Here is a 27,958-nt window from a genome sequence, read left to right on the forward strand (position 1 = left end):
CAGAAATAAACATAAAATACCAAGCATGTTTATTTCTGTATACTGTGTTTTCTTTGTGTTTTCAAGCTTTAATTAAAATAAATAAAAATAGCTTACAGACACAAGCGCAAACCAAAAATGTTGATCAGAAAGCTGTGGAAGCTCCTTACTGAAACATTAAAAGCGGACTCCACTGCTGTTTGGGGCCTGCCTTTGGTATGAAGCCTTAATTTGTTTTGGCAGAAGAAAACTTGGACTCAACGTCAATCCGACTTCCTCATTACAGTTCGCAGGAATTTACTGTCTCCAAGGCAGCCTGGTGTCATCTCAGCCAATCCGGGAGCTGGAGCCAGTTAATGATACGTCCAAGCGAGCAGAGGAAAGTGAAACTTAACTTCTGACTCGAGAATCATGGATGCAAGCGCTCTCTTCGGAAACCTGAGCAAGGAAGCTTCCTGCTCCATCTGCCTGGAGTATTTCAAAGAGCCGGTGACTGTACATTGTGGGCACAACTTCTGCCAGGCCTGCATCACTCAGTGCTGGTGGGGGCAGGAGACTGGCGTGTCCTGCCCCCAGTGTGGGGAAAGCAGCCACCAAAAGAGCTTCAGAGAGAACCAGCATCTGGCGAGAATCGTAGAAATTGTCAAATGCTTGAATCTGGGAGCTGCCAAAGCACTGGAAGAGGGGAAAGTGTGTGAGAAGCACTTGGAACACCTCAAGGTCTTCTGCAAAGACGACAAGATGCCCATCTGCTTGGTGTGCACTATTTCCAATGAGCATCAACATCATGCTGTCGTTCCGATAGAAGAAGCTGTTCAGGATTACAAGGTACAGTGGTACCTCGGGTTACAGACGCTTCAGGTTACAGACTCCGCTAACCCAGAAATAGTACCTCGGGTTAAGAACTTTATCTCAGGATGAGAACAGAAATCGTGTGCTGGCAACGGGAGGCCTCATTAGCTAAAGTGGTACCTCAGGTTAAGAACAGTTACAGGTTAAGAACGGACCTCCAGAACGAATTAAGTTCTTAACCCGAGGTACCACTGTAGTTTAGGGGAAAGGGGTGTAGCTCAGGTGTGGTGGAGTATCTGGACTGCTGCAGAACATCCATGGTTCAATCCCTGTATCTCTAGGGGAGACAGGGGATGTTTCCTGCCTCTGGGGAACTGCTACGGGTTGGTTGGTGCAAACCAGCCTTTCTCTGCCTTGTTGTTGGACTAAAACTCCCATCATCCCTGACCACTGGTCCCGCTAGCTAGGGATGATGGGAGTTATAGTCCAACAGCATATGAAGGGCCTAAGGTTAAGGAATGCTCGTGTGAACAATACAGAGCTAGATGGGCTTTGTATAAGGTAGCTTCTTACACGTATTCAACTCAGTTTTACTCAGGGTAGACCCCTTGAAATTAATGAACATGACTATAGTTACATTCACAAAAGGTAAAGTAAAGGACCCCTGGCAGTTATGTCCAGTCATGGCTGACTCTGGGGTTGTGGCGCTCATCTCACTTTATTAGCCAAGGGAGCCGGCGTACAGCTTCTGGGTCATGTGGCCAGCATGACTAAGTGGCTTCTGGCGAACCAGAACAGCGCACAGAAACGCCGTTTACCTTCCCGCCGGAGTGGTACCTATTTATCTACTTGCACTTTGACGTGCTTTTGAACTGCTAGGTTGGCAGGAGCAGGGACTGAGCAACGGGAGCTCACCCCGTCGCGGGGATTTGAACCGCCAACCTTCCGATCAGCAAGCCCTGGCTCAGTGGTTTAGACCACAGCGCCACCCGCACATTCATACCACACATTTAAAGTGCTATGACACCGCTTTAAGCAGTCACACCTTCCCCCGAAGAATTCTAGGAGACGTAGTTTGTTGAGGGTGCTGAGAAGTGTTAGGAGAACCCCCATTTCCCTTACAGAACTACAATCCCCAGAGCACTCTGCGAAGGGGGACTGATTCTTCAGCTGCTCTGGGAAGTGTAGTTCTGCGAGGGTAGCTCTCAGTGCCTTTAACAAACTACAGCTCCCATAATTCTTTCAGGGAAGCCTTGACTGTTTATAGTGATAGCAGCAATTTAAATACATGCCATGAATGTGGTTTAAGTTATTCACGTGAGTTGACTCTTGCCATATGTAGAACTGGCAGCAAGCACGTTATCCCTTTTGCTGATTATTTCAAGTGAGAATTATGTGACTTAAGCCCCACACAGGTTGCTCAGACTCTCATAAGTTACCTCCCTGTTGTTAATTAAATTTGTATTTCACCCTTCATCCATAGATCTCAGGGCAGTTCACAACATAAAAACACAAAATACATAATAATATTTAATAATAATAATAATAATAAAGCACTTTCCCCTTCCTATCTTACTACAGTGGTACCTCGGGTTACATATGCTTCAGGTTACATACGCTTCAGGTTACAGACTCCGCTAATCCAGAAATAGTGCTTCAGGTTAAGAACTTTGCTTCAGGATGAGAACAGAAATCATGCTCCGGCGGTGCGGCGGCAGTGGGAGGCCCCATTAGCTAAAGTGGTGCTTCAGGTTAAGAACAGTTTCAGGTTAAGAACAGACCTCCGGAACGAATTAAGTACTTAACCCGAGGTACCACTGTATAGGTAAGTTTCCCCACCCCACCCCCATGCCCCACAAGCCTGCTAATAATTTCTCTGTTGAAAAGGAACACTTTCAGATGCAACTGAAGATCTGGAAGCAAAAGACCGAGGAACTCCAGGCCCTGAAATTAGCTGAAGCGAGAAGACGCTTGAAACGTCTGGTAAGTCAGCAGTTCTGAGACGTAACACCTGATTGGAGTTTAAAACATGTGGAAGCCTGCCAGGTGGATGAAAGCAGTCCAAGTTGCCCATTTCCCCCTTCTACCGGGCTTCTGTGCTTTTAAACAGGTGCATAACAAACAAAATATTAGCAAGTGGTGCTTTTCCACTATGGATGCTGAGTGATGGGGAAAGCTGGTTGTTCAGGTGTTGATGCCACAACTCTATACCGTAACATTTCCTGTTGACCTTCCATGCCTTCCTTTTGACCTGCTCTTTGCAGGAAAAGTTAGACTCCGAAGGGAAGAAGATTGTGTCTGAATTTGAGCAGCTCTATCAGTTTCTAGAGGATCAAGAAGAATTCCTGCTGGCCAGGCTAGAACAGCTGCAGAAGGAAGTGATAATGGAGGAGAAGACCACCACATCAGAGATTTCCAACCTTCGTGACCTCGTCCGCGATGTGGAAGAGAGATGTAAGCAGCCTGTGAGTGAATTCCTGCAGGTAAGGAAAGCAGGGATCCTTCCTCTGGGGCCTTGGGGCTACTAAATCTAGACAGGCATGGGGTAATCTAGATCTAGCATGTTTATTTGGAGGACGGCTCCTGCTTGTATTCAGGACCTAACTCACTGCCATGTACAGGGCTGGAAAGGATCTGATGATCTAGAATGGAGCAGTGAACCTGGCTTTTTTTGGTCCTCACATGTGGCTTAGTGTTCTCGCTTGAATTTCCTGGAGGGAGCCAATTCAAGGGCTAGTCACACAACACTGGCAAATCAGGGGCGTAGCAGCGAAACTGCTAGCACATCTGCAAAGCTAAGCAGGGTCCGGTATGGTTTCAGATTGGATGGGGCACCAAGTGCTGAGATTTCCTGCATTGCAGGGAGTTGGACTAGGCGACCCTTGGGGTTCCTTCCAATTCTACGATTCTATGATTCTAAGAGTTTCAATTGAGGGACCGAAAGCATGTTGCGGTTGCAGGATTTCTCTCTGCAGATTTGATGTGTAGCAGCAGCACCTTCATGGGACCGTGGGTGGCGCTGTGGGTTAAACCACAGTGCCTAGGACTTGCTGATCGAAAGGTTGGTGGTTCGAATCCCCGCACGGCGGGGTGAGCTCCCGTCGTTTGGTCCCAGCTCCTGCCCACCTAGTAGTTCGAAAGCACCCCTAAGTGTAAATAGATAAATAGGGACCGCTTTCTAGCGGGAAGGTAAACGGCGTTTCCGTGTGCGGCGCTGGTGCTGGCTCGCCAGATGCAGCTTCTTCACGCTGGCCACGTGACCCGGAAGTGTCTTCGGACAGTGCCGGCTCCCGGCCTCTTGAGCGAGATGAGCGTGCAACCCTGCCTTGACGGGCAGGGGTACCTTTGCCTTTACCTTTTAGCAGCACCCTCAGGCTCATAAACTTTCTAGATCAGGAATAGGGGATCTGTCCAGTGGGCCGGATCATTATTTCCCCCACACCCCTGGAGGCTGCATGAAAAGTAGGTGGGGCTGCCCACTTGTCAGTCACCTTGCATCAGAGTGATGTCAGAGTTTGGCCAGCTGATGAACGTGCCAAAGAGAGAGAGATGGTTAGGACCTGTTGTTATTTCTTTTATCTCTTTATTGTTTGAACAGATGAAAACCTTTTATTTATTTACTTTTCAAAATAAAAAAAAAAGCCTTTGGGGGAAATAGCAAAAGGAAGATGGGAGGAAAAGGACTGACAGGGCAGAAGGAACGACTGCAAACAAATGACCTTACAAGTATTTAAAGTGTGTTTTCACCTGGGAAAAAATATTGAGACGTTTAAGAAAAGATGCAAGCGTTACCCCTCTGCTTCAGGCAACGTAACCGGAGAGAAGCTGCAAACGAGAGAAGTTAAGAGTAAAAACACTTAAAATCAGAGAATTGTAGAGCTGGAAGGGACCATGCGGGTCATTTTTGTTAGAAGTCCTCCTCCATGATTGCAGTCATGGGATTGTTGTCTATCACATGGCAGTATATGTTTTGACTCCACAGAGTGGGATGTGATGGAGATAGGATGTTTGTGTGACTGTGTTCCGTGAAGTGGGACTATTGTCCTTTGTTCTTTTTCTCTTTGCTGTCTGATGCTAGAGAGAGAGGGAGCCATGTTGCAGTGCTCCGTGTGTGTTTATATGTAAATAAAGTAGATTAGCCAAAATGCTGAGTTGCTGAGGTCTGTCACACAAGGTGCGCAAACGCCGCAGATCCCTAAGTGTGCCGATGTCGGTTGGCATCGGTCGCTGTGATGTTCGGGCTGAAGAAAGCTTTTGAAGCTCCCGAACGATCGACCAGGAGGGAGGGAACATGCCAGTTGGGCAAGTGTCTCTGCCAGGGTCCTACTCGAGTGTAGGCTGAGCTCCTGACAATATTGCCCAACCCCCTGCAATGCAGGAATATGGAACTTTAACAATGTGGAACAATGAGCAATGTATGTCTGATTAGCATAATCTCACTTTGTGTTCTCTCTCCCATCTCTAGGATCTCAAAAACACCTTGAGCAGGTACGGTTCTCTCATGCGTTCAGACCAGTACTAGAGACAGGCCTGAGGGTTGCAGGATCTGTGCTGGGGTGCAAGAGTCTCATTGACGCTGCTTCCTTCTCCAAGGGTGGCCTTGATCCACTTTACACACAATCACTGGTTCGGGGGTGGTGGTGGGGAATACGCTTATTCTGGGAATCACTAACTCCCAAGCTGGAGGCAGAGGCAAGGAACATGGGTTTGAGAATTCTCAAGTCCGTGGTTAAGAAGAGGCTTTTCCCCTTCCAGATGCGAGGATCAGAAGACCCAGAAACCAGTGGGTTGCTCTCAAGATCTGGAGAAGAGGCTGGATGCATTTTCCGAGAAAAGGATGCATCTGGAAAAGATCTTAAAGAAATTCAAAGGTGCCAAGGTGGGGGTGGGAGGGAAGGGAGGAATGATTATTACTAGAAATAGTAAAATAGTAATTGTTAACATTCGTTTGTCACTATATATATACATATATATAGGTAAAGGGACCCCTGACCATTAGGTCCAGTCGTGGCTGACTCTGAGGTAGCGGTGCTCATCTCACTTTATTGGCCAAGGGAGCCGGCATACAGCTTCCGGGTCATGTGGCCAGCATGACTAAGCCGCTTCTGGCGAACCAGAGCAGCGCACGGAAACACCGTTTACCTTCCTGCCGGAGCGGTACCTATTTATCTACTTGCACTTTGATGTGCTTTCAAACTGCTAGGTTGGCAGGAGCAGAGACCGAGCAATGGGAGCTCACCCCATCGCGGGGATTTGAACCTCTGACCTTCTGATCGGCAAGCCCTAGGTTCTGTGGTTTAACCCACAGCACCACCCGTGTCCCATATATAAGTTGTGCTCCCGGATTATTGCAGAGGGCGGTTTAGGGGACTGTGACCGGTTCAGCTGCCCTGGGTGCCGAGCCAAGAGGGTGTTGCAGGAGGCGCCACAAGAAGGAAGCAGGGAGGGAGGGGATTTTGGTGCTGCAAAGGGTGCACTGAAATTTGAAAGGCCAAAGTGCGCCACTGACATTGGGTTCCCAGCTGGTGACCAGGAGTGGCCAGCATGGTGGAGCAATGCTGTGGTACCACCCTTTTGACAGCAGTATTGCTGCTTTATACTTGGATAGCACAGTGATGAGTCAGGGGAGTGGAGAGGTTGGAGCTATCTGGCAGAAGCAGCCTGGCAGGGTATCTGTCCATCCCATACTTCTCTATGCATTTCCCCAGTACTTTCCTAACTGCAAAAAGTCTTTTCTTTTTTAAAAAATGTGAATTTGGAGCACCAGGGCAATAGATCCACGTTATGTATTTTGTGTTTTTCATGTTATTATTTAATGTAAACTGCCCTGAGGTCTACGGGATATAGGGCAGCATGCAAATTTAATTAATAATAATAATAATAATAAATAATTTTGTAAAGCTAAATTTTCCTGTATGCTCTTGAATCCCTCCTGCAAAATATGGACAATCTGGAATCAATAAACAACTCTTTCTGATCCACTTCAAAATACCCTGAGCTATACCAGTGCCCTGTCTACCTGCTGCCCACCCCTGCTCTAGATCATGTTTCTCTTCGGCAGACACACCAGAGCTCCTCATTATAGAAATTGAAGGGGGAAGAGTTCCTTGAATGTATAATTCTGAAAACCACTGGCCCAAGTTCACCAACTTTGTGGAATCTAATCCCCATTTTTCTCCTCTTTTCCTCTAGCTGCTGTGTCAGTTGAACTGGAGAGCATATCTTTGTCGAAAGAGGAACTAGGAGTCCGGAAAGGCAGGACAAGATTATTTGAGTTGCCTTATGCCGAAGTGAAAAAAAGAGGCACAAGAGGTATGTTTTTGTGCTCAGTAGCGCAAAACATACACTTTCTTGGTATGTTACAGCAGTAGGGACAGGGGAGATTTTTAATTCAGTTCCCAGGGAAAGGCAAATCTACTTAATTAGCACTTTCTGGAATTCTTCTTCTCTGGCAATCACTCGTAGCCGAGTAAGATTGTCTTCCATAAATACGGTTTTAACAATGAGTCCGTGACTGTGGAGGCCAATTCTGGATCCACACGTCCTTCCACAGTGGGGACATTGGTTTCTGGGCGGGAGTTGATCACGGTGTGGATTTGCCAAGCGTGCCTTCCTTTTAGCACGTTTCTCCCTTGTGTCCTGAGTTTGAGTGTCTTCAAAGCCCATGACACCTTTGGTGTCTCCAATTGGAACACTTGCAGGCAAGTGTTTCCCAATTGTTGGTGTTTATACGACACTTTTAAAAATTTGCCTTGAGACAGTCTTCAAACCTCTTTTGTTGACCACCAGCATGACACTTTCCATTTTTAAGTTCGGAATAGAGTAGTTGCTTTGGAAGACGATAATCGGGCATCTGCACAACAAGACCAGTTCAACGAAGTTGATGTTGAAGAATCATTGCTTCAACACTGGTGATTTCTGCTTCTTCCAGTACACTGGTATTAGTTTGTCTGTCTTCTCAAGTGATGTGTACATTTTTTCGGACAAATCAAAACAGCCACCCTTTGAAACTCCTTCTTCTTTTAATGTTGCAGTGCAATTCTCCGTAGCAACAAATAATGTGTCACAAAAATACGTATATCGGGGGAAAGCGTGCATAAAAATACAGTATTGGAGAAAATATCACACACAGATGCATTATATTAGGGAACAGACCAGGTCTGTCTGTAGCATGTTGTTGTTTAGTCGTTTAGTCGTGTCCGACTCTTCGTGACCCCATGGACCAGAGCACGCCAGGCACTCCTGTCTCCCACTGCCTTCTGCATTTTGGTCAAACTCATGCTGGTAGCTTCAAGAACACTGTCCAACCATCTCTTCCTCTGTCGTCCCCTTCTCCTTGTGCCCTCCATCTTTCCCAACATCAGGGTTTTTTCCAGGGAGTCTTCTCTTCTCATGAGGTGGCCAAAGTATTGGAGCCTAAGCTTCAGGATCTGTCCTTCAAGTGAGCACTCAGGGCTGATTTCCTTAAGAATGGAGAGGTTGTCTGTAACATACACTCTCTCTTTTTCCTCCCTCCCTTCCAAGTGAACGTGACGCTGGATCAAGACACCGCAAACCCCTTCCTCGTCCTCTCGGCGGATCAGAAGAGTGTGAAACTTGGAGATGCATGGCAGGATGTAGCTGACAACCCCGAGCGATTTGATCCTTACCCCTGTGTGCTGGGCTGCGAGGGACTCACGTCGGGGAGGCATTATTGGGAAGTCGAAGTGGCCAGTGGGAAGCACTGGGCTGTGGGCTTTGCAAAAGAATCTGTTAAAAGGAAAGGGCAGATCACCCCTAGCCCCGAGGAGCAGATATGGGCTCTACAACAAAGTGGGGATCTCCTTGAAGCTCTTACCTATCCTCCGACTATCTTGCCGTCGGGCAATTGCCCCAGGAGAGTCTGGGTATTTCTGGACTATGAAGAGGAACGAGTGGCGTTTTTTGATGCCGATACATCCGTGTTAATCTACGTTTTCTCACCAGCAATGTTCAGTCAGGAGAGAATCTTCCCTTGGCTCTGGGTCTGGCCTGGAACCGAGCTGAGGATTTAGCAGCGAGTTTTGATGTTAGTGTATTGGCTAACTGCAGCAAGGCTGAGTAACACACGCACAAAAAAATCACTTGTCTAGGTTTGGGTAGCTGTCTTCTCGACGGCACAGGAAGAGGGGCTTTACAGGCCATGTCCCACTTGCAAGGCAAGGATCCTGTTGTGAAACAAATCCCAAATTTCCTTCAGCAAAAACCCACATTTTGTGCCAATAAAAAACAAAACACTAGCAAATTGTATTGTGCGTATCAGTTCTAAATTACACAAACTTTGTGCTGATTTCAACTCTTTTAAACACAGCCAATGTTAGAAGAATACATACATCGTATAAGGTCGAGATAGCCAACATGGTGCCATCTAGATGTAGCTAGACTACAACTCCCATCATCCCTGACTGCTGGCAGAGGCTGATGGGAGTTGTAGTACAACAACGTCTGGAGGTTTCATATTAAAGGAGCGGCACCGTTAGTCCTGGACTGCTGGGCACATCCCCTGCCCCTCGCTGCAGATGGCTGGCGCCATCAGACAGCACCCACAAAACCTTCCTTTAAAAAACAACAACAGTCTTTCACCATGAGCGCAATGCAGCCAGAGCAAAGCTCTCCACCCATTTAATTCTGCAGGGTGCCTCTGGGCCCCACATGAAGAAGACCGGCAGTTGCCTGTAAAAAGTTGCTTTTTTAAAAAAATGAGGATGTCACAGAGATTGCTGCTGATGGCTGGCTGGCTGGCAAGGAGAGGACAAAATGAGGGAGGACCAAGCAAGCAGGCAGTGTGAGAAATACACCTTCCCCTCTTTCTAACTTTTCTTGGGGTGGGGAGGACCCCATATCTCCCCTCCCCTACTTTTTACCAGGGTTCTTTCCCATACACATGGCATGCTAACTGGGTGGGTGGAGGAAAGAGTGAGCAAACTGGACTGTGGCTGTGTGTAGAAATTGGTGGTGGAATGACAGACTCCCTCAAGAACTTGGAAATGGATGCTATTGAAGCGCAAGATTTTTTCACGTCGTTCTGATTTTATTCAGAATAAACAATATGACTCAATGCAATATGTGCAAAGATAACTCTGCTCAACATACAAATAGAAAGGCAGAGTGACACCTGTTTTCATTCAAGTTTGGGCGCATTTAATCTTAATCCAGTTTGCCTTCATGCGCAATGAGCAGCTTGACCTGCAGCCGTGAGAAGCTTTTCATAGCATGGAGGTGAGCAGAAGCTGATCATTTTCTGATGCCTGCAGGTTAAGCCGCTTTAAAAACCCTTCCTGAAAGGTAGATATTGATTGATCGACTGGCCAGTTAGGAAATGGAAAAATAAAATGATCTGCTGCCAGGCTGATCATGGGAAAATGAAAAATTGGGGCTGATCCACATTAAGTCTGGACCTAGTTGTTCCATTTTTAGTTTGGTCCAGCGTTGGCCATTCCCACGGGTACTTTTTGCCTTTGGTTTTACTTGGGGAAAGACCCCTGAAAACTTGTGTTTTCCCATTCATTCTTCCTAGTTCTAAATAGTCTGCTTTTCGGGTTGTCTCCATCTCCACCTACCTTTGGCAGTGGGGTTGAGCATGCACACTTATTCCACACACAGACACACGCCCCATACTGTGGCTACCCTTGCATTACATTCAAACATTGTCCTGTGCACAAAACACTCCACTTTCGGTGATGCAGCGGGGGCCGAGGCTGTGGACTGATTACGTTTTTGTGCAAAAACTTGGTTTTCGGCAACCCTGCTACTTCGAGTTCTACAGGTCTCACAGCATTAACGCCCCATAAAGTCTTGCTTCTCCCATAACCACAGGCTTGGATTCCAGCAGAAATCAAGCATGTCTCTCCCTCACGGGCTTCATCCGGCCTCCTCGCTTCCAACTGACCCCTGGACTAAAGACACTGTTGTATGTGTCTTTAGTCCAGGGGTCAGCAAACTTTTTCAGCAGGAGGCCAGTCCATTGTCCCTCAGACCTTGGGGGTGGGGGCGGACTATATTGGGGGGGGGGGAATGAACGAATTCCTATGCCCCACAACTAACCCAGAGATGCATTTTAAAGAAAAGGACACATTCTACTCACGTAAAAACATGCCGATTCCTGGACCGTCTGTGGGCCAAATTTAGAAGGCGACTGGGCCAGATCTGGCCCCTGGGCTTTAGTTTGTCTACCCATTATTTGGTCCTTCTAAAATACCAGCCAGGTGAGGAGGGGGGCCCACCATTTGTCCTCTGACACAGAGCCACTTCCTTTCTTATTTTAAGGACTCGTACTTAAGCCACTACCACACCAGGAAGCTAGCCTGGCTATGCCAGCAATGTAATCCTCGCTGGATCCAGGAATTGGAAGGGACTCGGGCCCCATACAGCCTAACACACACACCCAACTCACAACACCATTTATATATACCAGGCATAGGCAAACTGGCCCTCCAGATGTTTGGGACTACCATTCCCATCATCCCTAGCTAACAGGACTAGTGGTCAGGGATGATGGGAATGGTAGTCCCAAACATCTGGAGGGCCGGAGTTTGCCTATGCCTGATATATACCCTGCCTTTTTCCTGATGGGAGTCATGGCATGTTACAAATCAAAATGAGAACTGCTAAAACATCTTTTGAACTTGTGTTATCGTACAAAGGATGGTGGGATAAGAACGATGACCCATCAGCCAAAAGAAAACAAACTCAGCGCGTGGAAAGAATTCAAATTTATTGCTGAAGAGTAAATTTAGAGACCACAGTGGATATCTCCGAAAAGCTGGAACCCCCAAACAAAAATACACACAGCTTTAATAATATTACAGGAAGGAATGCAATTACAACAGAAACTTAAACCATCCTCACTGGCTGCCTCTATGCATTCGCAAAACATACTCCTATGTACTACGCAAAGCCATAGCAACAGATATCTTTAAGCAAAGTTATCAATTTGTCCCATGCAGAATATTGCACTTCTCTGCCAGTGTTATCTTGCTACATGAAGAATGTCTGAGTGTACAATGAAATTATTGTTCTGATGGCTTTGAAGCCAGCCCCCAGTCTTCTGACAAAGGTCAGTCAGCCCTTGGCACGCTTTACTTAAGCTGATTAGAAAACGAGAGGCAACAAGACGGAAATGCATTTTCAGTGGTATACTATCTCGACATTCGCTGGTGGTCCTGAATAGTGTGCTATGGGGATTGTTGCCTCATAAAACCGTGAGGTGTTGCAGGTCCCTTTACAAGTACCTCTGCCTCTTCCGTGATGGTTGTCGTGAGCTGCTTGGAGCAGAATTTGGAAAAGCACCATAGAAATAAATTAGAGCTACACCATAAATACTTTTGTCCAGGCATGCATTCTCTGTCTTGGATCTGGCTCTCAAGAGCAGCAAACACTGTGCTATTCTCATGTTAATAACTTGCAGAAGTCCAGATGCCCATAAACATAAGACAAACTTTATGAAACTGTTTAAAAATAAATAAATGATAATAAATGGGTCATCTCTGTTTAAAGGAAACCATAGCTTCTCTATTGCTGAATCATTCTCCTACCCCCAAGGCCTGTTCCAGGCTCATCTGATTCACTTAAAGTGATAGTATCTTCACAGGCGTGGAGGAAATTGGTTTCTTAATGAGCTGGTTTGCTATGCCTAATAAAGGATATATTTGATTTGATAGATAGATGATAGATTGATACACACACACAAAACCCCACACCAACACTATATAAAAATATACGCCTCACCACACCATCCCACCCTTCCTCTCCTCCCTCTTCTTCCCCAACTTTATACTAAGGTCTCACAACAAATGTAACCGATTTGTAAGAAGGACTGCACAACCTGAAAAAAAGAGCAAGGCTTTTGTAAAGCAAAAAAATCTTTTAATGAAAATATTTTTTTAAAAAAAATAAAAATAAATGCTGCCCCTTTGCACAACAGCCAATCGGATTGGAGAAGGAAGCTGCTCCCTTTGATCTTGCAGGCAGGGACGCAGGCAAAGACTCACAACTTGGCTCCCACCTCCCTGCCCGGCATGGATGCGGAGGAGGAGGAGGACCCCATGCGAGGCCTGCAAAAGGCTGCCCTTTGCTCCATCTGCCTGGAGTATTTCCAAGACCCGGTGTCCATAGAGTGCGGGCACAACTTCTGCCAGGCCTGCATCGCCCAGTGCTGCGACGACGCCCGGACCCGCTTCTCCTGCCCTCACTGCCGCAGGAGGTCTTGCAAGAAAGATTTCAGGCCTAACCGGGAGCTGGCGGAGATGGTGGAGCTCGCCAAGCGGTTCAAGAGCCAGGTGGAAGAAGCGCCGGGAGAGAGGATGGGCAGGTGCCAGAAGCACCGCGAGCCTCTCAAACTCTTCTGCCAAGATGACCAGAGCCTGATCTGCGTGGTCTGCGACAGGTCCAAGGAGCACAAAACTCATGCCGTGCTCCCTGCCAAGGAGGCAGCCCTGGACTATAAGGTAAGAAGGCAGTTGATATAGTCTTTTTTTCCCTTCAAAATATTTATTAAGAGTTTAAAGATTACCAAAAAAGAAAAAGAATTAAACAAATCAATATAATACAATACAAAAACAAAAACAAAAAGACTACCTAAAACATTGAATTAACAAAACCAAACAAGAACAATTAAAAACACTTCCAATATTTTCAATCTTAGCTTTCAATCACTTGTTTCATTGACTTCCTCACGCCTCCCTTTTTGTATTCCACTTCAATTAACTGTTTCAGCAATTCCTTTCCATCTTCCTCTGTTTTCTGTCCTGTAATTAATCTTAACATGTTCTAACCTTGATTTTTCCCTTTAATACATTAACAATCCATCTATACCTAGTTCCTTATCACATTTCGGCAGTTGATAGAATCTTTATTGTCATTGTCCCAAGCAGAACAATGAAATTGAAAAACCTACATAAAACATTCAAAACCCCTCAAAACTCTGAAACCCCATTTTAAAATGCACTATACTATAGAGACCCCTCTATACTTATAGAGACCCAGGTATCTTGCTTTTATAGGTATTTAAATATTTTCCAAGATTTTTTTTTCAATCAACAACATTTTTTCCATTCATCTTAACACCAAATTCATCTTGGCTGACTTCCCCCCCTCACCCCCACGTTTCCAAGTTTCACATTTATTTTCCCTTGCGTAAACAACAAAGAAATAAACAACTACCTGACATTTAGAAGACATCTGAAGGGAAGTTTTTAATGTGTGACATCTTAATGTATTTTTAATCTTTGTTGGAAACCGCCCAGAGTGGCTGGGGAAGCCCAGCCAGATGGGCGGGGTACAAATAATAAATTATTTTTATTATTGCATATAATTACTTTTATCCAATTCATTTCCAGTTCTTATTTTTAGCTTAATTATCAAAATACTACATAAATGCTCCGGGCTGGATTTAGGTTTGATGAGGCCCTAAGCTACTGAAGGGAATGGGGCCCTTTATATGTCCAGCTGCCCTTTGTCAACAACAAATGGTGGTACCTCTGGTTACGTACTTAATTCATTCTGGAGGTCTGTTCTTAACCTGAAACTGTTCTTAACCTGAAGCAGTACTTTAGCTAGTGGGGCTTCCCGCTGCCGCTGCACGATTTCTGTTCTCATCCTAAAGGAAAGTTCTTAACCCGAGGTACTATTTCTGGGTTAGCGGAGTCTGTAACCTGAAGCGTATGTAACCTGAAGTGTATGTAACCCGAGGTACCACTGTATGCTATCTGGTAATTTATGGACCTAATAGGTATCTAAAGCCATTTGCCCATGTTGCCATGCAACCAGTCTGTGCAGAATGTAGGCACCCTATACATAGAAATGAGCAGACCAGTGATATTTTAGGAAGCAGGCTAGCAGGCGGGGCCCATGACTTACATCCTAGGAGCCCACACAACACAAAACAAAACAAAACAAAACAAAACAAAACACTGTTGCTGTATGTGGGTTTTATGTTATTTGTTTTTCATCTTATATTTTGGAAATGTATATCCATATTTTTCTTTAATTTTTTTTGGGGGGGTCCCCAAGCGAGTGGGGTCCTAAGCTATAGGTTGTTTAGCTTATACGTAAATCCAGCACAAAAGGCTACATCTATCCTCCTAATTTTTAAACACATTTACAGTGTTCCTTAACATAATTTACCCCCCCCCCCAATCTTGCTTTCATTTATTCTCATCTTTATGCCTGATCTTCACAGTACGTTTTGCCATTTTGGCATGCTCTTATCCATTCTTCCTTTGTTGGTATGCCTTCTTCTTTTCACTTTTGGGCAAATAACGTTCTAGCAGCCATGGTAGCGTACATAAACAGTCTCTTTAGATTCCTTGGTATTTATTTCCCTGTCCGTGACCCAGGTTTCATTTGCATTTGTACTGGCAGCTAACGTCTCTGACTGTGACAGTGTTGGTGGCAAATTGGATTGTGCACATGCTATATATTTAAACTATACCCACCCACACCCAAATCCTGGGGACTGTGGTTTGCACTTTGCAGAGCTACAAACCACTGTCCTTAAGGTCTAGGGACAGGATGTGCTGTAAATGCATGGTTTGTACACAGTTACTGCTGGAAAATGCACGCAGCAGAAATACCATGGGATTTAGTATGAAAAGAGTCGATTCCACAGAGAGAGTCCAAAACCATACGCTCATTTTCATGTCGCTTTTAATTTGTATACCTTTTTTCTATGTTACTGTACACAAGGTGGTTTGCAACAACAAACTGCACAACAAAGAACACACACCTTACAATAATCTGATCCCATGCAAAAAAAAAAAAAAATCATAATAAAGCATAACTTTAAAATGGAACGACATTCAATGCCCGTTTTCAATGTGTCGCAGAGGGGCAGTTAACTGGGTTTTTGTTTTTATCTTGTGATTTTACGTTGTAACTGCCCTGAGAGCTGTGGGTATAGGGCGGTATACAAATTGAATGATAATAATACCAAATAAAGTAATATTCAATAATCTATTAGAATATAATGGCACACAATAACATTTAAAACATCAGCAAGTGATAATTAAGCAGAAATTCCTTCTTAACAATTGCAATAAATAATGAGCAAACTATGATCAATGAAAATAACTGCAAGACACAACGCAGAAAACACTGCAATACATACAAAACCATGCAAATTGAGAAACAAAGACACACAACTTTAAAAACTAATTTTTAAAAATCCCTAGACCCCTCTTCTCCCTTCCCAGCTGTTTTTGGGAGAGGCTAATTAATTGCTCAGCTGGGCTTGAATGAGCTTGGAGTTGGTGAGGCTTTTCCCCTCTGCTTTGCATTTCCTCACTGAGAAAGCTGACTTCTGCCAAATTATTTTAGAGTCTCTCTGTAGGTTTTCTTTTAGTGGAACTTTTTCAAGCAACTTCCAGCCAGGAGCACTGTGGACATAAGCCGGTTTGAGTTCGTCTGTCCTTTTAGTGAAGCAGTTCCTTGTGAAGAATTCGGCAATAACTTTGGGTGTGTGCCTTTAAAGCATGCATGTTCCCTCTAAAAACTCTTGACCGTTGTACAGTGGTACCTCGGGTTACATACGCTTCAGGTTACAGACTCCGCTAACCCAGAAATAGTGCTTCAGGTTAAGAACTTTGCTTCAGGATGAGAACAGAAATCGTGCTCCGGCGGCGTGGCACCAGCAGGAGGCCCCATTAGCTAAAGTGGTGCTTCAGGTTAAAACAGTTTCAGGTTAAGTACGGACCTCCGGAACGAAATAAGTACTTAACCCGAGGTACCACTGTAGTTTATTAAGAGCTGAAGCTCTGAGGGAAGGAGTGTGCTTCAGATGTACAGCGTCTGCGTCCTTTCCCTCAAAGAATTCTGGGTAGTGTAGTTTACCAATCACAGAGTTACAATTTCCAGCAGCCTTAAACAAACTATAGAACCCAGAATTTTGAAGGAATGAAAAGGCTTTGTGCTTTAAAGGTGTATACAGTTAGCAGATGCATCAGGTCTGTAGACTGCAAGTGCAAAAGCCACTTACCACAAACAGTAATACAGATTGGTGAAGTATTTACTTTTAAAAATAAATCATTCATACTGTTGTTAATTGTATGAATAGCATCTGATTTTTCTGTCCTAGCAAAAATAAGTATTTTTCCCTCCCCAGGAACAAATTCAGACTGAATCACTGAGTCTTAAGCAAGAGCGAGAGAAACTGGAGGAGCTTAAACAGGCCGGTAAAAGGACAACTGAAGAAAATCTTGTAAGTCCCTCTTTTAATTAGCGCTAACCCAAACTTTGTGGGGCGGGGGTTGTGAGAACAATCTTGAAAGTTATTTGTGGAATGAATAATATCCACTGGGAGGACTGACGATGATTTTCATTATCTTCCTGCGTTTGTTCACAAACTGCTCTGGGACTAAGTGATTTCTTAAATTATGGTACTTCAGTTCTGACCCTGCAGTCTCTTGTGATGTGTAGGAGTCCTTATTTACCAGTGCGGCCTATTCTGACTGCTGTTGCAACATACAAATGATCATATCTTATACACACAACTATGATGCCAAAAAAACCCACCCCCTCCCTCATTCTGTACCTTGAACAACATTAGAAATATGTAAGAAAATCTGGCATTTATGTAGCATTTTTCCTAAATGGCTCACATACATTATTGCAGTATTTCTAGCCACATAGCAATACAGTGGTCCCTTGGTTTCAAACTTAATCTGTTCTGGAAGTTCATTCCAAAACCAAAGCGTTCCAAAACCAAGGCGCTCTTTCCCATAGAAAGTAATGCAAAACGGATTAATCTGTTCCAGACTTTTTTTAAAAAAGCAATTTAACATGAATTTTACTATTTAAGGAGACCATTGATCCATAAAATGAAAGCAATAATCAATGTACTGTACAGTGGTACCTTGGGTTACATACACTTCAGGTTACAGACTCTGCTAACCCAGAAATATTACCTCAGGTTAAGAACTTTGCTTCAGGATGAGAACATAAATCGGGAAGCGGTGGCGGCGCAGCAGCAGCAGGAGGCCCCATTAGCTAAAGTGGTGCTTCAGGTTAAGAACAGTTTCAGGTTAAGAACAGACCTCCAGAACGAATTAAGTTCTTAACCCGAGGTACCACTATACGTGTATGTGACATGAAGTATTTTATATAGGGGCACATTCAAAAGGCAGTATACGGTCCATTCTATCCAGGCCTAAGTGTTTACAGGATTGCATTGTTAGTACTTTACCCTTCCTCCTTTACCCTTTAATTACAGGAAAAGTTGGGTGCTGAAAGAAGGAGAGTGGCATCTGCATTTGAGCTGCTGCATCAATTTCTTGAAGAACTGGAACAGCCCATTCTGGATCAACTGAATGAGCTGGAGCTGGAGATTAAGAACGGGCAGGAGGAGAACGTTGCCAAGTACTCTAAGGCAGTTTCTGTCCTTGAGGACCTGATCAGTGAGATGGAGGAGAAGTGTAGGCAGCCAGATAAAGAATTCCTGCAGGTGAGAACATGAATTTGTCAAGAGGTTTTGACTGAAGACTAAAATATGTGGAGTCCTGCAAGTCCCAGATTCGGCGGCGATAATAGAATCCGTGGGTTATTTTATAGGCAGAGAATTTTGTGAAGCCTTAAAGGCTGAACAAATATATTTGGACATAAGCTTTTGCAGACTTCATCAGAGGCCTGAAGTGAAATCTTAGTTAGCAGGTATATAAATGAGAAAATTGGAAGTGAAATGGCATTGAGGTGCAAAATTTACAGTCAGTGATAATGAGACCTTAAATATGTTAAATGGACAAATAATAATAATAATAATAATAATAATAATAATAATATAATATATTATTATTATTATTATTATTATTATTATTATTATTATTATTATTTATACCCCACCCATCCACTCTGGGCAGCTCCCAATCGAGTGTAAAAACAATACACTTTAAACAATACACTTAAAAACCTTTACAGCAGCAGATTGGGGGTAATTGCTGAATTATTGTTTTGCCACCTGAAGTTAGGGAGCCTTTCACAAGAAGTCATAGATAGCACAGATACAGGTTAGCACTGGAAAGCTAATAACACATATTGTGTGATAGCAAACCTTTGCCTTGATTAAATCCACAAGTGATGGTATTGAACTTCTTGAAGAATTCTAATTAAACTGTTTCACGTTGTCTTTAAGATGCTACAAGATACTGTTTCAGTTCAAAATTTGGTCGTCTTAGAGTTAGTATTATATGGCAGCATTGCCAAGTATATGCTAGCCACTGCTGCTAACATGGCTCTGGTTAATAGATTGCTAGGTTCTCTGTTTCAGGAGTATGCAAAAAGTAAACATAGCCATATTGGTCCATAAAAAGACCTGACAAAATGAATTTCCTTCCTGGAGGGCCTTTGTATAACCCTAAACCCATTTAGCACTTATCAGAGAGCCTCATTTGCACGTCTCCAACTACCTTGCGGGTGGCGTCGCGGGTGGCGCTGTGGGTTAAACCACAGAGCCTAGGACTTGCTGATCAGAAGGTCAGCGGTTCAAATCCCTGCGACGGGGTGAGCTCCTGTTGCTCGGTCCCAGCTCCTGCCAACCTAGCAGTTCGAAAGCATGTTAAAGTGCAAGTAGATAAATAGGTACCACTCCAGCGGGAAGGTAAACGGTGTTTCTGTGCGCTGCTCTGGTTTGCCAGAAGTGGCTTAGTCATGCTGGCCACATGACCCGGAAGCTGTACACCGGCTCCCTCGGCCAATAAAGCGAGATGAGCGCCGCAACCCCAGAGTCAGCCACGACTGGACCTAATGGTCAGGGGTCCCTTTACATTTACCTTTAACTACCTTCCATGTTTCATCTTGGAAGGTTTCTTCCATATTCATGGCTTCACCACCGGCCATTCCCTTCTCACACTTCCTCCTTGCTATGTTTTGCCATCTAGCCAATGAAGAGTTCTGGAGACCTTGAAAGCTTGCATGCTACCATGTGATGTTTGGGTTAGCCTGATAAAGGGGTTGCTTAAATAATGGATTTGGCGATCCTCAACATGTCTGCTCTTAAGATTAGCTGAAGGAAGCAGAATGGCCTTGGAAAGGATTGTATGTCCATAATGTGAATTTCATTTTCCTCTACTTTTTCACCCTTCTAGAATGTCAAGGACACCTTGAGCAGGTATGTATGCGGTCCTTTCCATCTCCTCCTTCTGTAAAGGGGCTGAGGACTGACTTCATATGTGCATGTCCTGGAATAGCTCAGTTGGTAGAAGAGCGTGAGACTCTTAATCCCTGAGTTCAAGCCCCGCATCGGGCAGAAAGATTCCTGCATTGCAGGGATGATCCTCCCTTCCAGCTCTGAAATGCTATAATTCTAGGTCCATCATCTGAGCACTGAATGCAAGATAACTTACAGCTAAATGTGTGCATTGGCTCTGCGGAAAACAAAAGGAGCTGGTTGGATGTTGGTTGGTAAAGACTTGAAATGGTGGTGAATCAGCGAAGATCAGGCTGGAGTTGGGGCACAGCGTGAAATGATCCTAAAGGTTGCTTACAATAGATGGTGATACTTATGCACAAACCCACAGAATCTAGCAGTCCTGAGTCCCCTGGCTGATGGATGGTGGAAGAATAGGCTCCTCTTTGGCTCTGCAATCCCAGAGCTGAGTAGATTTCTGGCAGGATGGGAAGTACCGTATTTTTCGCTCTATAACACGCACATTTTTTCTCCTAAAAAGTAAGGGGAAATGTCTGTGTGTGTTATTGAGCGAATGTGTGGTCCCTGGAGCCGACTGTCCCGAGCGCAGGGGCAAAAATCAGGCCACAATGGTGCAAAAACGTGGTTACAAAGCATGGATTCCCCAAACTCACTGTCAAATCACATGTCTGTGGCCACAGCATGAAGCACAAAAATGATACATCCACTGTTTCTTTCAGATTTTTTTTTTCTTGTTTTCCTCCTCTAAAAACTATGTGCGTGTTATGGTCAGGTGCGTGTTATAGAGTGAAAAATACGGCAAGTTCCCTGCAGCAACTTCTTTTGTGATCAGTGATTGGAGCAAGGCTGGTCATCTCTTTGCTCTGGTTTCCTTCAGCTTTCAAATCCGCAGTGCCAGAAGAGGTTTAAATAAACAGAATGTGTGAAGTAAGGGCTTATCCACACTTTTCAGGCTCAGGTCTCTGCTTAAAAGCTCTGGGTCCAAGCATTTTTCTTTTTTTGTCCTGGAGTTTCCTCTATGAAAAACGCTCTTTAGCTCTCAGTTGGAGCAAATTTGGGCTTTCCGCGGATTGCTATTTGTTCCAAGTAAGCTTTAAAGAGTGGGGTTTTTTTTAAAATAGATTTTTATTAGGGCTTAAAAAGAAAAATACAAAGATTACTATTGAATATCTTTTTTTGTCCAAACTAAAACATTCATCTAAAGGCAAAAAATGGAAAGGAAATAGGAGAAAGGAAATAAGAGTGAGCGAGAGAGAGAAAGGATGATATAGAATAGGAAATGATTTAAAAGAGTGAAAGAGAAGTTGAGAAGCTAAAAAACCTTTATTGAAGGTTTTTAACACACTGAGCACTAAAATCCAAACACGTTTATAAAAAGATAATTAAACGCATTACAGTGGTACCTCGGGTTACATACACTTCAGGTTACAGACCCAGAAATATTACCTCGGGTTAAGAACTTTGCTTCAGGTTGAGAACAGAAATTGTGCTCCGTTGGCGCAGCAGCAGCAGGAGGCCCCACTAGCTAAAGTGGTGCTTCAGGTTAAGAACGGTTTCAGGTTAAGTATGGACCTCCAGAACGAATTAAGTACTTAACCTGAGGTACCACTGTATATCGAAGAAGAATAGAGAGAGGGGAAATATAAAATAGAATACTCATGATCCTTACAAAACACAATTATATTAAAAATATAAAGAGAAAAAAGAACAAAGGAGACATAATTAGGATAATAGAAAATAATAGAAAAATACATAAATAGAAGCCCTAAAGGGCAGTTTTTTGTGGGGAAAGCTGTGGAACAAAAAAGAAAAAAGGTTGTTCAGACATGGAACTTTAAAGCTCACACTGTGCCTGGAAAAAGCAAAGTGTGGATGAGCCTAAGAGTCAATGCAGAGAGCAGAAAAGGGAAGAAATGTGGGAGAGGACAAGAACAGATCAGAGGAACCGATCAAGACAGTGGAAACGGGATTGATGGTAAGAAGTCCGATCAAAAGAGCATTGGATGCCAGAAAGCATTTTGATAAGGTGCAGCAAGGGAAGCCTATAGAAAACCTAGTTCCTAGGCTGTGTCTGCTCCTTAATCCAAAGTTATCTTGCCACAGAATGCCTTCCAGAATAATTTCAGTGAGTTTTCCTCTTGCCTAGGTCTAAGAAGAGACCATTTCCTTTGGAGGAGGTTCCTCCAGACCTAAGAGAGAAACTCAGGGCATTTTCTCAGAAAAACATTTCCCTAGCGGAAACCCTGAAAAGAGTCAAAGGTAAAGGACAATTGGCCAAAGTCCTGTTTCTCCATCATTTCTTGCTGCGGCCTTTCCAACTTTCTTACTGGGTTTTTCTCCTGACGGTCCTACACTTTTCCTCCTTCGGTGTATTCGAAATGTATCTGGTTTTGTCAGTGGGGAGAATAAAGAGCTGAGATAAGTATGCAGAAAAGACTCTTCAAAACCTATACTTGAGTATCAATATTAAACAGTACAGATAAATCTGTTTTACCACAGGAACCTTAGGCAAAGGGAGAATAATAATTTTGCACATTGATTCTGCCCCTTAGTCCCTGGTATTTGACACGTAGGATTCTAGACTCTCCTTCTGTCTCTGAACTTCAGCTTCTTTCTCCAATATTTAGTATGAAATTGGAAGCCTTATGTCTTATTATTTCCCCCCTTTTTTTTCTAGAGTCTTTGTTACTTGAACTCCAAGAGAAAGAAGACGATAAGAAGTCTTTAGAAATAGGTGTGTAGAAAAACAATTCAGAAAACGATAATATTAATTATATAAAAACAAAATAGAATTTGTGTGGTGGCCCATGGAATAAAAAACCAATAAAACCAAAGCAAAATGGTATAAAAATGCTTCATCTAAAGGAAGAAGAACTCCCCCCATGTAATCTGGCCGAAAAAAGGGTTATAGGGTTGCATACAGCTAGCTTTTGTTCAGTCACACTGGCATTAATTTCAATGGATCAACTCTGAGTAAAAGTAAGTTGGATGCAGCCCTACAGCAGCACACATTTGGGGCTCTGAATTTGCTAAGCAAGGATAAATTTCTGTGACATGGAAGGAACTTTGCAGGAAATACTAGTACATTCTTGTGGCATGTGCTGTTGTGAAAAGCACTACTGTGGAAGCAGGGCCAGGCCAGAGGAGTCCCTGAACAAGCTGCCCTCTGCCCCTTTGTGCTGCCTTGGTAGATCTTCCATCAAGGACATTAAGATAGTGGCTGCATCTGCATCTATTTTGCCTGGTCCTCCTCTGCTGGGTGTTGCTGCCTTTCCCTGTCGCTGCACATGGATGCCTCCCTTCTCCCCAGCTTACAGGCCCTCCAAGTGCCCCTGTTTTCCAGGGACAGTCCTGGATTTACAGAAGCCATCCCGGTTTCGGATTTGATCCCGAAATATCCCAGTTCCCCCTGCTTTTATCGGAGAAATGTTGGAGGGTTATCCAACCCCCGAACCATCTGTATAAGGAGGGTTTTTTTAAAAAAAATGTTTAATGTTTTCTTGTGTTTTTATATATGTTGGAAGCCACCCAGAGTGGCTGGGGCAACCCAGTCAGATGGGCGGGGAATAATAATAATAATAATACATTCATACCTCAGGATAAAGATGCTTCAGGTTACGTTTTTTTTGGGTTATGGACCGCCGAAACCCGGAAGTACTGGAATAGGTTACTTCCGGGTTTCAGTGGTTGCGCATGCGCAGAAGCGCCAATTCGCGCTTTGTGCATGCGCAGCTGCGGGTTGCAAATGTGCATCCTGCACGGATCACATTCGCAACCCGAGCGTCCACTGTAATAGGATAGGACGTCCCTATTTTCATCAGAGAAATGTTGGCGAGTATGAGCAGGGGCACGCGACGCAGCTCAAGTACGTGATGTTGGGGCCCTATGGCATTAAAAACAAGATGGCTGCCACCCCAGCTACTTTGCTCGCCACTCTGACTGATATATTTTCAAAGTATAAACACAAAGCAGGGCCAGGGGCTTGGGGAAGAGTCGCAAAGGCCAGGTAGAGAGGGTTGTAGGCCTGCATTTGGGGCCTGCGCCTGAGGTTCCCCACCCCACCCACGCTGGTTCCTAGCTTTGAATGGCCAATGGGTGAAATCAGATTAAATGTGGCTCCTGTCAGTCTTGTGTCTGCCAGGCCCAAAAGACTGCAGGGTTCAGTGAACCCCAGGATGAGCTGCGATGGGTGACGGAAGCAGAAAGCATTGTGAAATCTTGGCTGTATAGAGAAGGCTGTGCAGGTGCGCGAGGCCTTGGCTGAAAAGGCATCGTTTCCTGGCCCGGCGAGTGCTGACGCCACAAGACTGGGAGAGGTGCCAAAGTGACGTTTGTTTTGACATTTATTGTGGGTAAACAAAGAGTTCTGGGTCAGGAATCTTTTAGGTTTAAAGTAGGTGAGCTGCAGGGAGCATTGCAAGATGTCATTTGTAACATACTGTGATGTGTGACTAGATTTTCTGGTTGTAGCCAACTAAATCACTGCATGTACAGAACAGTTGCCACGAACGCAACAGAGCTTCCCTTTACCCTTTGACACACACCCCAACCTGCTCTGAGTTTTCACCAACACAACAGAGCAGATTTTGGGGTGCTTTGAGGGGTGGAGAGAGACAGGAAGCTCTGCTGCACTCACAGAAGTCATTCTGTGCACTCAGTGATAACAGCTGCATGGAAGGAACCCTTCTTTCTTCCCTAGTTGCCTTGATTCTTTATGCACAGTCCATTTACTGAGCCTTCAGTTCATTCCAGTTGCAATATTGAGCTGGTCTCTCTTACCTGTTTAGCCTCACCCACTGCAGTTCTGAATCCCGATTCTTTTCCCCCCCAATGGTGGATTGGAGGTTAGCTGAGACTGGAAGCCACTGTGTTGAACCCAAAGGGGAACTGTTCTGGAAGTTTTGCTTACGCCATCTTGGTAGTCAGGACAACCCACAACTAATCTGTAGTCGCTGTAGCAATGAGCCCATATATTCACTTGCATTGATATGAGCTAATAGACTTGCTTTGATTCGTTACCCTTATCCGGGAAGCTTGGGGTGCTGGGCTTTGAGCCCAGAAAAGGGGAACAATCTGTAAAACTTGGGTATTTGCCACCTATGCCCTCATCTGGGCAGACGAAGCGTTGGGAAGTCCTAGACAAAGTGTATAAAGAATGTTTGCATGTTTACTTGGGTGCAGACAAGCCATCTCCTTGCTGTGGTGTCCACCCCAAATGTCTAACGGCTAGGAGACCTGACAGACTTTAAATTTACACCTTTCTTTAATAAAGCACTGGGACTGAACATACAGAGGGATAACTCAGTTGGTAGAGCATGAGACTCTTAATCTCAGGGTCGTAGGATCGAGCCTCACATTGGGCAAAAAATTACTGCATTGCAGGGGGTTGGATTAGATGGCCCTTGTGATCCCTTCCGACTCTGTAAATTGTAATTGTATTTTCTCACTCTGCCGTTTTTGGCATCCTTCGGTATACCTCAGGGGTCAGCAAACTTTTTCAGCAGGGGGCCGGTCCACTGTCCCTCAGACCTTGTGGGGGACCAGGCTATATTTTAAAAAATAATAATGAACGAATTCCTATGCCCCTCAAATAACCCAGAGATGCATTTTAAATAAAAGCACACATTCTACTCATGTAAAAACATCAGGCAGGCCCCACAAATAACCCAGAGGTGCATTTTAAATAAAAGGGCACATTCTACTCGTGTAAAAACACACTGATTCCCGGACTGTTTGCGGGCCAGATTTAGAAGGAGATTGAGCTGGATCTGGCCCCCGGGCCTTAGTTTGCCTACCCATAGTATACCTTCACCCAACCGCTCCCATGAGCACTCCTTTGGGCTAGTGGTTCAGAACAGTCACCGTAAGGCTCATGTGCCGCCTTGAGGTAAACAGGAGATGTTAGTGGCAAGCCTTAACCCTCTGTTCCTCTCTTCTCTATTTGCAGCCAGTGTGACCCTGGATCCGGGCACAGCGGGCCCCTACCTCATCCTTTCTGACGACGGGAAAAGTGTGTGGTTGGGCGACACCCGTCAGAAACGTCCCAGCTCTCGGGGCCGGTTTAACGTGTACCCCTGTGTGCTGGGCTGCGAAGGGTTTGCCTCGGGGAAGCACTCCTGGGTGGTTGAGGTAGAGTCAGGCGGGAGTTGGGCTGTGGGTGTAGCCCAAGAGTCTGTGAAAAGGAAGAAGAAACTCAACTTCCGGCCTGAACAGGGGGTCTGGGCTTTGGAGCATTTGGGAGCCAATCATTACAGAGCTTTGACATCCCCTCCAACCCCGCTGCCCCTAAGAAAGGCCTACAAAAGAATCCAAGTGCATCTAGACTACGAAGCAGGTCAGGTGACCTTTTTTGATGCAGAGAATGAAGACTTGATCTTTGCCTTCCCATCCAGCCGCTTTGCAGGGGATATAATTCATCCCTGGATGTGGGTAGGGCTCCGGTCCCGGCTCAGACTGTGTCCCTAACTTTACATGCACTTTGGAGTAACGGGAGTTGATGTTGTTTGGCCTACGAGCGGAGAAAAAACATCTTGGGCTCATTCACTTCCTTGCAGATTTGTATTGCAAATCTGTATTTTTCCAGGCATTTATAAGACACTGGTGAGAGACTCCAGTTTCAATGTGAACACAGCTTGTGTTTCAGCTACGGGAAAAATTGCACGAGAATTTACTGGCCATCTGAAAAGCTATAAAATTATTGGAAGTTTCTGTTAGGCGCAGAATAGGATAATGTTACCCACACAGGAAGGGAACTGGGTGGTGATGGGTGTGTTTTTTTGGGTGTGGATTATACTACACATTCCCATGTATTTTGGGCCAGCCTTTGCCAGCATGAAACCCTCCATATATCAGCTGCCGGGGGCTTATGGGAATTGTAGTCCAAAGCGTATGGAGGGAGGCTGGTTGATGAAGGCTGCTTGGAATACTTAGTATTGCTAGCTTGGCTGGGAACAGTGGAGGTCCTGCAACTAGCCTGCACCAGAGGGACAGCATTTGTATTTTAATGCAGCCCCAGACTAAAGTAGATCTTCTTGCTGTTAAAAAATAGTGCATACAAAATTTGGGGGAAAGCAAATGGGAAAGGGACAGCACCACATCCCATCTAGGGAATAAATTACTAGATGTAAGATACTGAGCCATGAGGGTGAAATAGCTCACTAAGGTCCTTCATAGTGGCCTGTACTCCCAGTTTGCTTCTGCGTGAGATTCGGCAAAGAGTTTAAACCTCAGGTGTAATGCAGCGACAGTAACGTAGCATGGACCTTCTGAAAGATGTTCTGTTTGGTTGTATTTAGCACGTTGAGGGAGATTTGTAGGGTTCTTTACAATTGAGGGGTTTGAGGAGAACGAAAGCAGGGCGGCCGGGTAGGGTTTCTTCAACCAAATCTTTACCGTGTCCTGTTAAAGTGAATTAACAATTCATAACAGAAAATAAATGGTTATAACATTCTTGTCAGTAGCGTGTATGTGTCCATAGAAGGTATTAAGAGAAAAGTGTGGGTTATGGTCAAATGGAAAAGGGAGCCGGGATTTATTATTACGGGAGGGGCTTATTTCAGTGTTGGAACTGGTGGGAATTTTGGCTTCTCCAGCATTCACGTACATTGCAAGGAAGCATGAAGTTTGCTTTACTCAGAGTAGACACGTGAGAATCCAAGCCCATGTCCCATTTCAGACTTCACTTGCTGTTCAGACTTCTTGTTGAATGCAGTTGCAAATTGGTCCTCAAGTGTGCAGCTTATAAAACCATACAGTTGTGAGCCATACCCAGCTGTACTGCGGTAGTTAAAACGCCTGGCGTTGCATCCAATGTATCATACTCAAGAGTAGGCCCGTTGAAACGAACGGACATAACTAACAAGGCACATGGATTTCAATGGGTCTGTTCTTAGCTGGATGCAGTGCAAGAGCGCTGAGCTCAAAAGTTCAGAGAGCTCAGGCCAGGAGCTTGGTCCTTCCGCAAGCTGCTATCCCTCAACCTTTCTAAAAGAGGAATACTGAAATAATGTAGATGAAGCACCTTCACCCTAGAAC

General features: G+C 44.7%; 1 protein-coding gene across 1 annotated transcript; it reads left to right on the plus strand.

Annotated features, from left to right (window-relative positions):
• Window positions 1-120: 120 nt before the first annotated feature.
• LOC310839492 (uncharacterized protein) lies at window positions 121-27,369 on the plus strand. Its single transcript, XM_083728132.1, has 15 exons — window positions 121-807; window positions 2,659-2,754; window positions 3,036-3,254; window positions 5,237-5,259; window positions 5,527-5,642; window positions 6,964-7,083; window positions 8,296-8,803; window positions 9,946-10,008; window positions 12,620-13,235; window positions 16,889-16,984; window positions 17,996-18,226; window positions 19,863-19,885; window positions 22,071-22,183; window positions 22,602-22,658; window positions 25,872-27,369. The coding sequence occupies exons 1-15, from the start codon at window positions 391-393 to the stop codon at window positions 26,387-26,389; spliced, it is 3,216 nt and encodes a 1,071-aa protein (XP_083584258.1). The 5' UTR covers window positions 121-390; the 3' UTR covers window positions 26,390-27,369.
• Window positions 27,370-27,958: the final 589 nt, after the last annotated feature.

This window comes from Podarcis gaigeae (assembly GCF_964106915.1).
Source record: "Podarcis gaigeae genome assembly, chromosome: 2".
NCBI lineage: Eukaryota > Metazoa > Chordata > Lepidosauria > Squamata > Lacertidae > Podarcis > Podarcis gaigeae.